This window comes from Ornithorhynchus anatinus, chromosome 8, assembly GCF_004115215.2.
Source record: "Ornithorhynchus anatinus isolate Pmale09 chromosome 8, mOrnAna1.pri.v4, whole genome shotgun sequence".
NCBI classification, from domain to species: Eukaryota; Metazoa; Chordata; class Mammalia; order Monotremata; family Ornithorhynchidae; genus Ornithorhynchus; species Ornithorhynchus anatinus.
Window position 1 is genome coordinate 8,148,559 of NC_041735.1, and position 13,078 is coordinate 8,161,636.

General features: G+C 52.8%; 1 protein-coding gene across 1 annotated transcript; it reads left to right on the top strand.

Moving 5' to 3' along the window:
- The first annotated feature begins 7,022 nt into the window (after positions 1-7,022).
- SNAI1 (snail family transcriptional repressor 1) lies at positions 7,023-11,853 on the top strand. The gene is made up of 3 exons (XM_029070197.2): positions 7,023-7,149; positions 8,477-9,016; positions 10,669-11,853. The coding sequence occupies exons 1-3, from the start codon at positions 7,071-7,073 to the stop codon at positions 10,848-10,850; spliced, it is 801 nt and encodes a 266-aa protein (XP_028926030.1). The 5' UTR covers positions 7,023-7,070; the 3' UTR covers positions 10,851-11,853.
- The last annotated feature ends 1,225 nt before the right edge of the window (positions 11,854-13,078 follow it).

A 13,078-nucleotide genomic window follows, 5' to 3' on the forward strand; every position in this document is an offset into this window, starting at 1 on the left:
GGTTTAGGGGAGTGGGAGCAATCAGCATCTAAATGCTTGATGGGATTAAGGGCATGGGTGAGGAGCTGAAAGCAGGGATGGTTTCCTGGAAAATTTCTTTGGATGGAAGATTGAAAAGTACAAATAGCTTAACTGTTGTTAAAAGTTGCTTCCTGCGCCTCACCTAATGAGGTTTGTTGATTTACAAATCAGTAGGAATAGAATTTATTGATGATGATGGTATTTGTTAAGCGCTTACTAAGTCTTCTAGACTGTGAGCCCGTTGGGTAGAGATCGTCTCTGTTGCCGAATGGTACAGTGCTCTGCACACAGTAAGCGTTCAATAAATACAATTGAATGAATGTGCCAAGCACTGTTCTAAACATTGGGGTAGATATAAGGTAATCAGGTTGTCCCTCGTGGGGTTCACAGTCAATCCGCATTTTACAGAGGAAATAACTGAGGCGCAGAGAAGTTAAGGGACTTGCCCCATCCTAGAAACGTGAGAGGGTACAATAAAAGCAAGACACATATGCCCTACCCCCAGCTTGCTTCCAATCGAATGGGGGAGATGGATAAGAATATTTTATGAAGGATAAAATGGGTAATAAAAATATTTCAGGATGAAATAGCAGAATAGATAAACTCGCTGAAACATTTAGGAGTGAGGCTGGTGAGCTTCCGGGCCTTAGAATCATGATGTTTTAGTAAAATAATTCTTGAGCTCTTTAGGGATGTCAACCTAATGGGCTCCTCCAATTTGGAACAAGTCCACGATACAAGAAAGCCGTATTGATCGGATTCTTTCGAATCAGGAGTTCCCTGCCACTTGATGCTGTGCCCTGTACTAAGCATTTGAGAAGTACAGAATAAAGAACTAACACATTCCCTGCCCACAACGAGTTCACACTCCAACATGGGAAACAGGTGTAAAACTATTTGCAACCGAAGTCATCGAAATGTAAATGAGTGCTAAGGAGGGTGTTAATAAATTGATTAGTGAAAGAATGACTAGGACCTGTTTGGCTTTAGAGTACTGTGTAATCTCGGTTTGGGATTCTCCTCACAAACCCTTAAAAACAGACTTAACTTTCCTTTATTAGTAGTATTGTAATAAATATATAATTAATCGATTATATAATCTATATAATTTATTATATATGATATATCACTATAACGATATATAAAAATAAATATAATACATAATGTTATTAATACGAATTAATAATAATAACGATGGTATTTATTAAGCGCTTACTACGTGCCAAGCACTGTTCTAAGCACTGGAGTAGATACAAGGTAATGAGGTTGTCCCACGTGGGGCTCGCAGCCTTCATCCCCATATTGCACATGAGATAACTGAGGCCCAGAGGAATGACCTGCCCATAGTCACACAGCTGATAAGTGGCAGATGCGGGATTAGAACCCATGACCTCTGACTCTCAAGCCCGTGGTCTGTCCGCGAAGCCACGCTCCTTCCCTGTTTGCGTTTTTAATAATAAACAGCAATAATTTGAAGCAGCGTGGTATAGGGAAAAAGAGCATGGGCTTGGGAGTCGGGGGTCGTGGGTTCTAATCCCGCCCCCTCGGCCACTCGCACAGGGCGGCGCACACAGGGAGCGCTCAATAAAGACGACTGATTTCTGCTGGGTTGTGTTTGCGAGCCCAAAGACGAGAGATGGTTGCCAACAGCAGATGGCGGCCTTGCATAGCTCACTGGCTACGAGTCCTGCCACCGCAAAATAAGCACAATTCCCATTTTGCAGAGCACTGTCCTAAGCGCTAGGAAAGTACAATACGGCAATGAAGAGAGACAATCCTGCCACCGCAAAATAAACCCTCTTAATTCCCATTTTGCAGAGCACTGTCCTAAACGCTAGGAAAGTACAATACGGCAATGAAGAGAGACAATCCTGCCACCGCAAAATAAGCCCTCTTAATTCCCGTTTTGCAGAGCACTGTCCTAAACGCTAGGAAAGTACAATACGGCAATGAAGAGAGACAATCCTGCCACCGCAAAATAAACCCTCTTAATTCCCATTTTGCAGAGCACTGTCCTAAGCGCTAGGAAAGTACAATACGGCAATGAAGAGAGACAATCCCTGCCCACAACGGGCTTAGAGTCTGGAGGCGGGGGTGAAAAATAATAATAATGTTGGCATTTGTCAAGCGCTTACTATGTGCAGAGCACTGTTCTAAGTGCCGGGGTAGATACAGGGTCATCAGGTTGTCCCACGGGAGGCTCACAGTTAATCCCCATTTTACAGATGAGGGAACTGAGGCACAGAGAAAGATATGAAAGCAAGTAAACAGGCCTCAATAAAAATAGAAATATAGATAGATGCATATTCATGAATCAGGTTGACCCAGCACTAGCTGATCTTCTCCCCCACTTCCCCACTGGTTTTTGAAGAGTGCTCACCTGAACCCCAGAAAAGGTGCCCGGCTGTATTTTTATGAGGAATTGTGCCCCACACCACGGGTATATATCTATAATTTACATATAGTAATGTCCGTCTCCCCCTTTTATCAATCGATGGTCTTTATTGAGCACTTACCTTGTGATGATGATGACGGTATCTGTTAAGGGCTTACTAAGGGTCAAGCATTCATTCATTCAATAGTATTTATTGAGCGCTTACTATGTGCAGAGCACTGTACTAAGCGCTTGGAATGTACACATCGGCAACAGATAGAGACAGTCCCTGCTCTTTGACGGGCTTAAGCGCTGGGGTAGATACAAAGTGATCAGGTGGTCTCACGTGGGGCTCACAGTCTTAAGCCCCATTTTACAGATGAGGTCACTGAGGCCCAGAGAAGTGGCTTGCCCAACGTCACACAGCAGACAAGGGGCAGAGCAGGGATTAGAACGCACGTCCTCTGATTCCCAAGGCCGTGGTCTTGCCCCTAAACCACGCTGCTTCCCTTGTGCTTGGGAGAGTCCTGTACAGTGGAATCAAACGGGCACGTTAGAGAAGCAGCTTGGCTCAGGGGAAAGAGCCCGGGTTTGGGAGTCAGAGGTCATGGGTTCTAATCCCAGATCTACCACTTATCAGCTGTGTGACTTTGGGTAAATCACTTCACTTCTCTGTGCCTCAGTTACCTCATCTGTAAAAATGGGGATTAAGTCTGTGAGCCCCACGTGGGACAAACTGATCACCTGGTAGCCCCCTCAGCGCTTAGAACTGTGCTTGGCACATAGTAAGCGCTCAACAAATACCATCATTTGTTATTGAGGGGGTGAGCTGATTAATTGCTCTGAAGAGGATGGTAAGTGGTAGCGAGTGGCAGGGCAGCTGCCACAAGTCAAAACTCACCTGTGCTGGGCAGAGAATCCGGAGAGAATCGAGGGTGGAGACTCAGGTTTATTGCGCAGAAGGAGGCGTTGGTCAACCGCTTCCGGATTTTTACCAGGAAAACTTTCTGGATCCGCTACCAGAACAACTGCGGATGGAGGTGGCCGTTCTGGGAGAGATGTATCCATGGTGTCGCTATGGGTCGGACACGACTCGACGGCATAAGACAACAGCAATAACAAGGAGACTCCAGTTTGTAAACTAGACTCAAAGCTCACTGAGGCTAGAGGATGTGTCCGTTATATTGTGCTCTCCCAAATGCCAAGTACAGGGCTCTGCCCACAGTCAGTGTTCAATAAATACTATTTATTGACCAAAGTCGGCAAGGGAGTCTCTCTCAAACACACACTCAGTCTCATCGTCGGTAGTGTCACCTTCAAGCGAAGGGCGGATCTACTAAGAAAGCAGCGAGGCCTAGCACAGGCCTAGGAGTCAGAAGGATCTGGTTTCTAATTCCTGCTCTGCCACTTGTCTGCTTTGTAACCTCGGGCAAGTCACTTAACTTCTCTATGCCTCAGTTACGGTCTTAATTCCCATTCGGCAGATGAGGTGCAGGGCCCATGTGGGACATGGACTGGGTCCAACCTCAAACCTACCCCTGCTCTTAGAAGAGTGTCTGGACCCTAGTAAGTGCTTAACAAATACCATAAAAACAAAATATATAAAAAAAATGCCTGTCTCTCCCCCCTCCGCCCCCCCAGACTGTGAGCCCTACACGGGCAGGGATTGTCTCTACTTGTTGCTGAATTGTACTTTCCAACCGCTTAGGAGAGTGCTCTGCACACAGAAAGCGGTCAATAAATAAAATTGAATGAAATAAACTGCCACGGGGGTGCAGCAAGGGGGAAACTGACCCCAGATCTCCAGGGTGCTTTAGTTCAAAGGCAGTCCCAGAGCTGAGCTGGAAACCCCGAATCCCCCCGAATGTGGAGCAGCGTTGCCTAGTGGATAGAGCCCGGGCCTGGGAGTCAGAAGGACCTGCCTTCTAATCCCAGTTTACCTGCCGTGTGACCTTGAGCTGGTCTCGTCTCTGTACCTCAGTTAACGCATCTGTAAAATGGGGAGGAAGCCTGTGGGGACCGGGCCCGTGTCCAACCGGACTGACCTGTCTGGACCCCAGGGCTTAGTACAGTGCCCGGCCCAAATTAAGCCCTTACCAAATACCCTAATTATTATTACTACTGGCCGTCACCAACCGCAGTTCTTCAAGAACACAAGGAGACTAGGACTCCGAAGCCATTCGGCTCCCCGGCTTCCCCTCCTGGGGGATGCCGTTCATTTCCTGTCATTTCAGACCCACAGATCAAATAGCCCCGCCCAGGCTGTTTCCCCTGAAAGGAGCCCAAATGACCTTTTCCTCCCGTCAAAAGGGGTCCTTTAGCACCTCTTTCAGGAGCAACCCTTGCACCAAACAGCTCCTTTACAAGTCCACATCTAATCAAGGGCCAAGTGGGCCTTGAGTTTTGGCTCTGCCTCCCAGCCATCAATCGCCCCGGGTACCTAATCACATCAACCCTTCTTTGCCTAATTCGGCTTCTTTCAGGGCTTCTCCCTAGGGCCTGCACCTGGGGAGGGGAGCTGGGGGCCCGTTGAGATAATTGGCATTACCATGATTGAATCAGCGGCCATAAGGGGCTTGGAGGAGACAACGCCCCCCCTTAGCCCCAGGAAACTTCAAAGGGGTCCCTAGAAAGGAGAGGTGTCACTTCTTTTTCTTTTTTCCCCCTTACTGTGAACTTCTCCCCAGCACCTGTCTCCCCTCTCATGTGCATAACACGGGATCAACGTGATTGATTCAGCTTCAGCCCCTACAGAAGCTTCAGAGTTTCTTTCTGGGCCCGGGTCTGAACTTTTGAGAAGCGGCGTGGCTTAGGGGCGAGAGCACGGGCTTGGGAGGCAGAGGACTTGGGTTCTAATTCATTCATTCAGTTCCCTATTTAGCGCTACCGGGGTGCAGAGCACTGTACCGAGCGCTTGGAAAGTACAATACAGCGATAAAGAGAGACAATCCCTGCCCACAACTGGCTTCTGGCTCCGCCACTTGTCTGCTGTGTGACTTGGGCAAGCCACTTAATAATAATGACGATGATGATATTTGCGAAGCGCTTACTAGGTGCCAAGCAGTGTTCTAAGCGCTGGGGTAGGTACAAGGTAATCAGGTGGTCCCACGTGGGGCTCACAGTCTTCATCCCCATTTTACAGAGGAGGTAACTGAGGCCCAGAGAAGTTAAGTGACTTGCCCAAAGTCACACAGCCGATAAACTGATAAGTGGCGAAGTCGGGATTGGAACCCATGACCTCTGACTCCCAAGCCCTTGCTCTTTCCACTAAGCCACATTTCACTTCTCTGGACCTCAGTTGCCTCATCTGTCAAATGGGGATTAAGACTGTGAATCCCATGTGGGACAACCTGATTACCCCCAGCTTTTAAGACAGTGCTTGGCACATAGTAAGCACTTAACAAATACCATTTTTATCACCCTATCAACCTGTACTAATTTCATGTAGATTTTTTTGGCTCATCCTAGATTTGCCTCCTTAGCATTCCTTCCTTTCATCCATCCATCCATCCATCCATCCATCCATCCATCCATCCAGCAATCAATAATAATGATGGTATTTGTTAAGCGCTTACTATGTGCCAAGCACTGTTCTAAGCAACAAGGTAATCAGGTTGTCCCACTTGGGTCTTACAGTCTTAAATCCCCATTTTATAGATGAGGGAAATGAGGCAGAGAGAAGTGAAGTGACTTACCCAAAATTGGGGAGCCAGGATTAGAACCCATGACCTCTGTCTCACAGGCCCATGCTCTATCCAGCTCAGCAAGGGCTTGGGAGCCAGAGGTCATGAGTTCAAATCCCCACTCTGCCCCCTTGTCAGCTGTGTCACCGTGGGCAAGTCACTCCACTTCTCTGGGCCTCAGTTCCCTCATCTGTAAAATGGGGATGAAGACCGTGAGCCTCACGTGGGCCAACCTGATGACCCTGTATCTCCCCCAGCGCTTAGAACAGTGTTCTGCACATAGGAAGCACTTAACAAATACCCACGTTATTATTATTATCATTACCCACCCCAGCGCTTAGTGCAGTGCTTGGCACATAGTAAGGGCTTAACAAATACAATTATTATTATAATTATTATTATAATTAGGGGGCGGCCCCATGCTCCGGGGGGAGGAGGAGGAGATGCGGTCACTCGCGCGCGCTCCCGGCCCCGCTCAGCACCTGCCGCGAGCCCGAGGGCGGGGCCAGCAGGGGGCGGGCTTCGAAGGCGGTGATTGGCCGAGCGGCGACCGGGGGGCGTGGTTAGGCCCCCCCCCCCCCCCCGGGCTTCGAGAGCGGTGATTGGCCGGGCGGCCACCAGGGGGCGTGGCTCGGCACCCCGGGCTTCGAAGGCGGTGATTGGCCGAGCGGCGACCAGGGGGCGTGGCTAGGCGCCCCCTCCGGGCTTCGAGGGCGGTGATTGGTCGGCTGCCGACCAGGGGGCGGGGCGCTCGGCCCCCCCGGGCTTCGAAGGCGGTGATTGGCCGGGCGGCGATCAGGGGGCGGGGCGAGGCGGCCCCCTCCCGGGCTTCGAGGACGGTGATTGGCCGGGCGGTGACAAGGGGGCGTGGCTCCCCGGGCCCTCGCCCCGCCCCCTCCGCCGTCCCCTTTATGAGCCGGGTCCGCGGGGCCCCAGCGGCCGAGCGGGTTGGGACGGTCGTGAGTATCGCGACAGGTATCGCGACAGACACGATGCCGCGCTCCTTCCTCGTCAAGAAGCATTTCTCCTCCAGCAAGAAGCCCAACTACAGCGAGCTGGAGAGCCAGACAGGTACCGCAGCCCGGGGAGCGAGGGGGGGGGCCCTGGCTTCTGTCAATCACTCCTATTTAGTGAGCGCCTACTGGGTGCAGAACGCTGGGCGAAGAGTGCAACAAATAAGAGACATCCGGGGGATAGGGCGGAGTAGACGGTCAACCCGTTGGTGGGCAGGGATGGTCTCTTCATTGCCGAATTGGACTTTCCAAGCGTTTAGTACAGTGCTCTGCACCCAAGGGGCGCTCACTAAATAGGATTGAATGAGTTTCCTACTAGACCGCGCCGCATTGCACATTCCCAGCGGTGCTCTGCACGTAGCAAGCGCTCAGTACGTGCCATTGAATGAATGAACGAATGCGCTAAGCGCTGGGATCGACACTAGAGTCAAGTCGAACCCAGAGCCTGTCCCACACGGGGTTCAATCCGGGCCGGTGGGACGAAGCCTCCGGCTGGAGAAGGGGGGAGATCTCCCGGTTGATCGTATTTATTGTGAGCTTGCTGTAATAATAATCGGTAGTCGTGGTATTGGTTGAGCGCTTGCCATGTGCCAGGCACTGTACTAAGCGCCGGGGCGGATCCAAGCAAATCGGTGGGACGCGGTCCCTGTCCCACGTGGGGCTCACAAACCCCATCCCCATTTTACAGATGAGGTCACTGCGGCACAGAAGTAAAGTGAGTCGCCCAAGGTCACCCAGCAGACAGGTGGCAGAGCCGGGATTAGAACCCATGACCTTTGGATTCTCGAGCCCGTGCTCTGTCCGCCGCGCCGCTTCCCCTGCCGCTTGCACAGCACTGGACCAAGCGCTGGGGAGAGGACACATTCAGGAGTCGGGAATGATGGAGAAAAAGCAGCGAGCCCGGGTTTGGGAGTCAGAAGACGTGGGTTCTAATCCCGGCCCCGTCACTCATCATTCATTCATCCAGTAGTATTTATTGAGCGCTTACAATGTGCAGAGCACTGTACTAAGCGCTTGGAATGGACAAATCGGTAACAGAGAGAGACAGTCCCTGCCCTCTGACGGGCTTAGAGTCTAATCGGATCAGATCTGTGACCCTGGGCAAGCCCCTTCACTTCTCAGCCTCTCAATTCCCTCATCTGTAAAGGGAGGTTGTGAGACCGTGAGCCCCACGTGTGACAACCTTATCACCTTGTGCCCACCCCAGCGTTTAGAACGGTGCCGGACACATAGTGAGCGCTTAACGAACACCGTCATTAATGAATGTAGGAGGTCGGTCCGCGCTGGGCTGGTGGAGAGGCCTCCCCGTGGATGTGGGTTGTGTTTCTCACCCGGTGGTCCCCTCCCCCCCCCCCCCCTTTCTTTTCCCGCCCGCCCCCCTGCAGTGATCGTGTCCCCCTTCCCGTACGACCAGGCCCGGCTGTCGGCCATCCCGGCGCCCGAGGTCCTGAGCCCGGCCGCCTGCTACCCGCCGCTGGTCTGGGACACGGGCCTGCTCTCCAGCTTCTTCAGCCCTCAGCCCGACTACCAGGCCCAGGCCTCGCCCGACGCCCCGGCCTCCGGCCAGGACCCCAAGCCGCTGGACCTGACCTCCCTGTCCAGCGAGGAGGACGAGGAGGGCAGCGGCAAGAGCTCGGCGCCCCCCAGCCCCGTGTCCCCGGCGGCCGAGGCCGAGAAGTTCTCCTGTCACCAGTGTCCCAAGGCCTACGCCACCTTCGCGGGCCTCTCCAAGCACCGGCAGCTGCTCCACTGCGACGCGCAGCCCCGCAAGTCCTTCAGCTGCAAGTACTGCGAGAAGGAGTACGTGAGCCTCGGGGCCCTCAAGATGCACATCCGCAGCCACACGTTGCCCTGCGTCTGCAAGATGTGCGGCAAGGCCTTCTCCCGGCCCTGGCTCCTTCAGGGCCACATCCGCACGCACACAGGTGAGGCCCAACCCGATGCCGTCCCGTCCCACGGCTCCGGGGAGGGGCCCGGGGTCCCCGGCTGGGGTGGCGGGTGGACTCGGAAGAGTCGTCGTGCGTGAAACCCCCGCCTCTGGCTTCCGCCGCTCCCTTCTCCGTCCCCGGGCCTCGCCGGGATCGGAAATCTATGGGGGGCGTGGGGTCGGGGGTCGGAAGCTGGGCCAGGTCAGGTCGGGTTTCCTCTCCGGGGCCGGAGGGGCGGGCCGGGTCCGAGGAGGTGCGAAGTGGCCCCCACGGCCAGGGCGAAGAGGAAATACAAGGGGTCCGGGGACCTCCAGCCGCCTTCCCACGGGGGAAAGGGGAGGTTGAGGGGAGGGAAAGGAGGCTGGGCTGCAGGGGGAAATCTTGGGGGGAGATCCCCCATCCCCCACCTCATCACTTCTCCCCCCTCGCCCGTGGTCCTCAATGCAGGCTTGTTTTATCCCTTCAGCCCTTCCAGGCTTCTATGTGCAAAGGGACCCAGCATCACCCTGGCCTATAGGTCCCCGTCCCCCCTCCCCCCCATCCCCCAGCTGCCTCTCTTTCCCCATCCTGTGAGGGATCAGTCCGTCAGTGATAGTTACTGAGCACTCGCCACTGTACTAAGCGCTTGGGAGAGTACCACACAATAGAGTGGGATACATGTCCTGGGGTGACTCTCCTCCCACCCCCCACCCCCGCTCTCGTTTTGGGGGGGTTGTTTTTTTACATGTATATTAATCCTCTCGACCTTGGAGGACGGGGGAGCGGAAGGGCGGCCACAAAAGCTACTGTTGAAATGCATCATTTGAAACCTCATTGATTTTCATTGTCTGGTTTAATGGCAGGCCCCATCGCGTCTGCCTCGGAGGGACGGCCGGGGCAGGAGAGCAGGTGCTCCCTGGCAGGAGCTGTCTGCTTGCAGCCCGCCCCGTGCACCTGTTAGCGCCGGGCAGCCCCGGCCTGGCCCGCCACACTCTGCCAGCTGCCGGCCCGGCAGAGCTTTTAATCCGAGAAGTAGCACGTGTACAATGCCGCCCTCCACGGCCTTTTTACTTTTCACGGGGCCGGGGCCTCGGTTGCTCGGTGCCGATTTCACACCCTGTTAGAGCGCTCGGGATGGGAGATGCTGGAAGCTAGGCCGCAGCTCCCCCCAAACCCCAAAGGAGACCCTCCCCCCTACCGTCCCTTCCCCATCAGCACCTCCTGCGGGGCTGGATCCTGGAATGGGCAGCCTGTTTTTCCACTGAAGGAATACCGTCCCCCCGGCCCCTCCCACTCCCCAACACCCTCTCCCCTTATTCCCAAGCATCCAAACGCCTCTCCCTGCTCCCTCATCGAATTTCGTCCTAAAATATTAGCACAGCTGTTTCTGGTGGGACTCGGTGGTGTGCCGGAGGTCCCTGCCTGGGTGGCTTCAGACTTTTTTTTAATTTTCCCCTCGGATCAGCGTTGTGGGTTTAATTAATTCTCCTCTAATGCCTTAAAAGACGGGGAGCTCACAGGACCCACACAGACCACTCCTCTCTCCTGCCTCCCCAAACTCCGTCCATCTGTAGAGGGTGGCTGGGATTCAGGGGCGACGGACTACTTCAGTTTGTCTTCCGACGGCCGTTTGGCCAGGATAACGCAAGCTTCCCTTCTGTCTCCTCCAGGGGAGAAACCATTCTCCTGTACACACTGCAACCGAGCCTTCGCAGACCGCTCCAACCTCCGGGCCCACCTGCAGACGCACTCAGACATCAAGAAGTATCAGTGTAAATCGTGCTCCCGGACTTTCTCCCGAATGTCCCTGCTCCACAAGCACGAGGAGACGGGCTGCTCGGGGTCTCGCTGAGAAAACTTTTTGGGGTTCAGAGGCGTGTGGGCAGCGGGCCGCACGTCTCCCCTCCAGGAACTCTGCCCGTACCCCCCGCGGGACCCAACATGTATCTTTTCTTGTCTTATTTTAAAGAAAATAGTTTCATTAGGAAATAGGTCCCTCTGGGCCACTGCGGGCGGTCCCGATCCAGGCTCGGATCCCACGTATCCGGCTGCTTCGGGACTTCGAACGCCTCGATCCTCTTCTCTCCCTTCTCCCTTCCTCCTGCAAGATCCCCCGTTCTGCCTCTTCCAACCGACTGTCGCTCACGATTTGAACCGTGACCCGTGCAGCTGGCCTCTGAAAGATCGGTTACAGTCTCATATGTGGGGATCTGGTTTTGTTTTTTAAACCAATAGCCATCGGGGAACAGTTTCTTTTCAGGATACTCTGGGGTTCGTGGACTTTTTAATTCCACCTCGAAGGACAAAAAAAAAAAAACAACAAAAAACCCAAGTGTTAGGTTAAACCTCTCTCTTGCCTGTTTTGATTGTACATATGCAAACGAAAACCACCCGGTCGGAAGGTAACTATGCAATAATAATACAGTATCCCTGAAGTTATGAGGCAGCTGTGCCTCAGTGATAATTTGCAATGCCTACAAGATTAACAATGTCCATAAAAGGCCCGTAGCCATTTCAAACGAGAATTCTGTTTATAGGACAGCTATGCACTCAAGCACCTGTTAATATGACTCTTAACAACTGCTTTTCAGGAGAACTGTGACTAATGACAAGCGCTTGTCAGATGATACAATGGGAAGCTGTAGAAGGGTCCTGTCTGCTGACAGGTGTGTACCCAGAGTGCTATTTAGGGTTATTGACAGGTGCCTGCTCAATGCATCTTTGTTGGTTGTTTTCCTTATAATCATAACAAAGGATATGTTTACATTTCAAAGGTACACTGGTATTTATATTTTTGTGCCACATTTTGTACTGATGAAACGTTTTTTTATAATTATATACAATTTATTGATATTCAATAAAATGTTTAATTTATAAAAAAAAAAAATACCAACAGTCTGTCTTACGGTAACCGGAGGGAGGATCGGGACCCCCTCAGGAGGGGAGTCGAGCTACTGGAGAGGCATTTTGCTCTGAGATCTCTCCCCCAGAGGCTCCCAAAGGGTGACCGGGTAACATCCTCTCTCCCAAATGGCTCCCCGGATAGGCTTGGGGGTGGGAAGAGGTGGTGGCCTGGCCCAGGAAGATTCCAGGATCAGCGCCTAGCAACCCATCAATAGTACTGATTGAGCACTTCCTGGGCGCAGTGTACCGAGCTTTTGGAGAGTCCGGTAGAATGGGTTGGCAATGACACCCCGGCCCTAGAGGAGCTTACAGTTGAGCGGTTCTAAATGAAGCAAAGGAGGAGTAACTGCTCAACAACTAGGATGCTTGTTCACCCGCTCACTTGCCTGCAGAGGTTCGACCTGAAGATTTTTCATGAAAACACAAAGAACTTTCCAACTCCTGATAGTCCTCTCCTGCAGGCTAGGAAGGGAGCAGATGGCCTATTGACTCTGGCATTTTGGGCGATAGACACGACCTTTTTTTTTTTTTTTTTGGTCATGTTGACGGTGTCTTAACCTCAAAACTCTTTAAAAATAGCAGGGCTCTGGAATGTCCCCCCACCAGAACTTCACCTCCTGGTGGGTGCTCATCCAGTCATTTGCTAAAATAAGCTCTTTGGGAAGTCTCAGGGTGGGTGGCTCTCAAGTCCGCCGAAGCTGAGTCGTGGCAAGAAAACCGTTCCTTTCTCTGCATTGCTGCGGCTCAGCCAAACCACCAGGCCCGAGCCCAGGCTGCCTCTCCCAGGGCCGTGAGGAGGATGTATTCCTCACATTCCTCTTGTCCCGGAGCAGAGCAATTCTAACCAAAGGGCTTCCAGGACTCCTCTATGGCAAATGGGCTCGAGGCAGAGCCAATTTGTCTTTAATGGGAGGAAACTGGAGGGGAAGTGGTAAATTTAGGAAGCCTTGCAAACTGTTGGGATGAAAAGCAACGATGGGGCCGCCTTGTTTCTGCTCATTAGACTCTCCTGCCCGGCCAGAAGTGCCTGAGGCTGAGGCTCATCTCCCACCTCTTGTTTCCATTCACTCCTCCCATGGTTAAGAATAGGCGCAGAGTCCACCTAAGGCACTTATTTTGGTCTTCCCAGAAACCAGCCCTCTTGCCCTATGTTCAAACCGAGAACTCTGTGAGGGC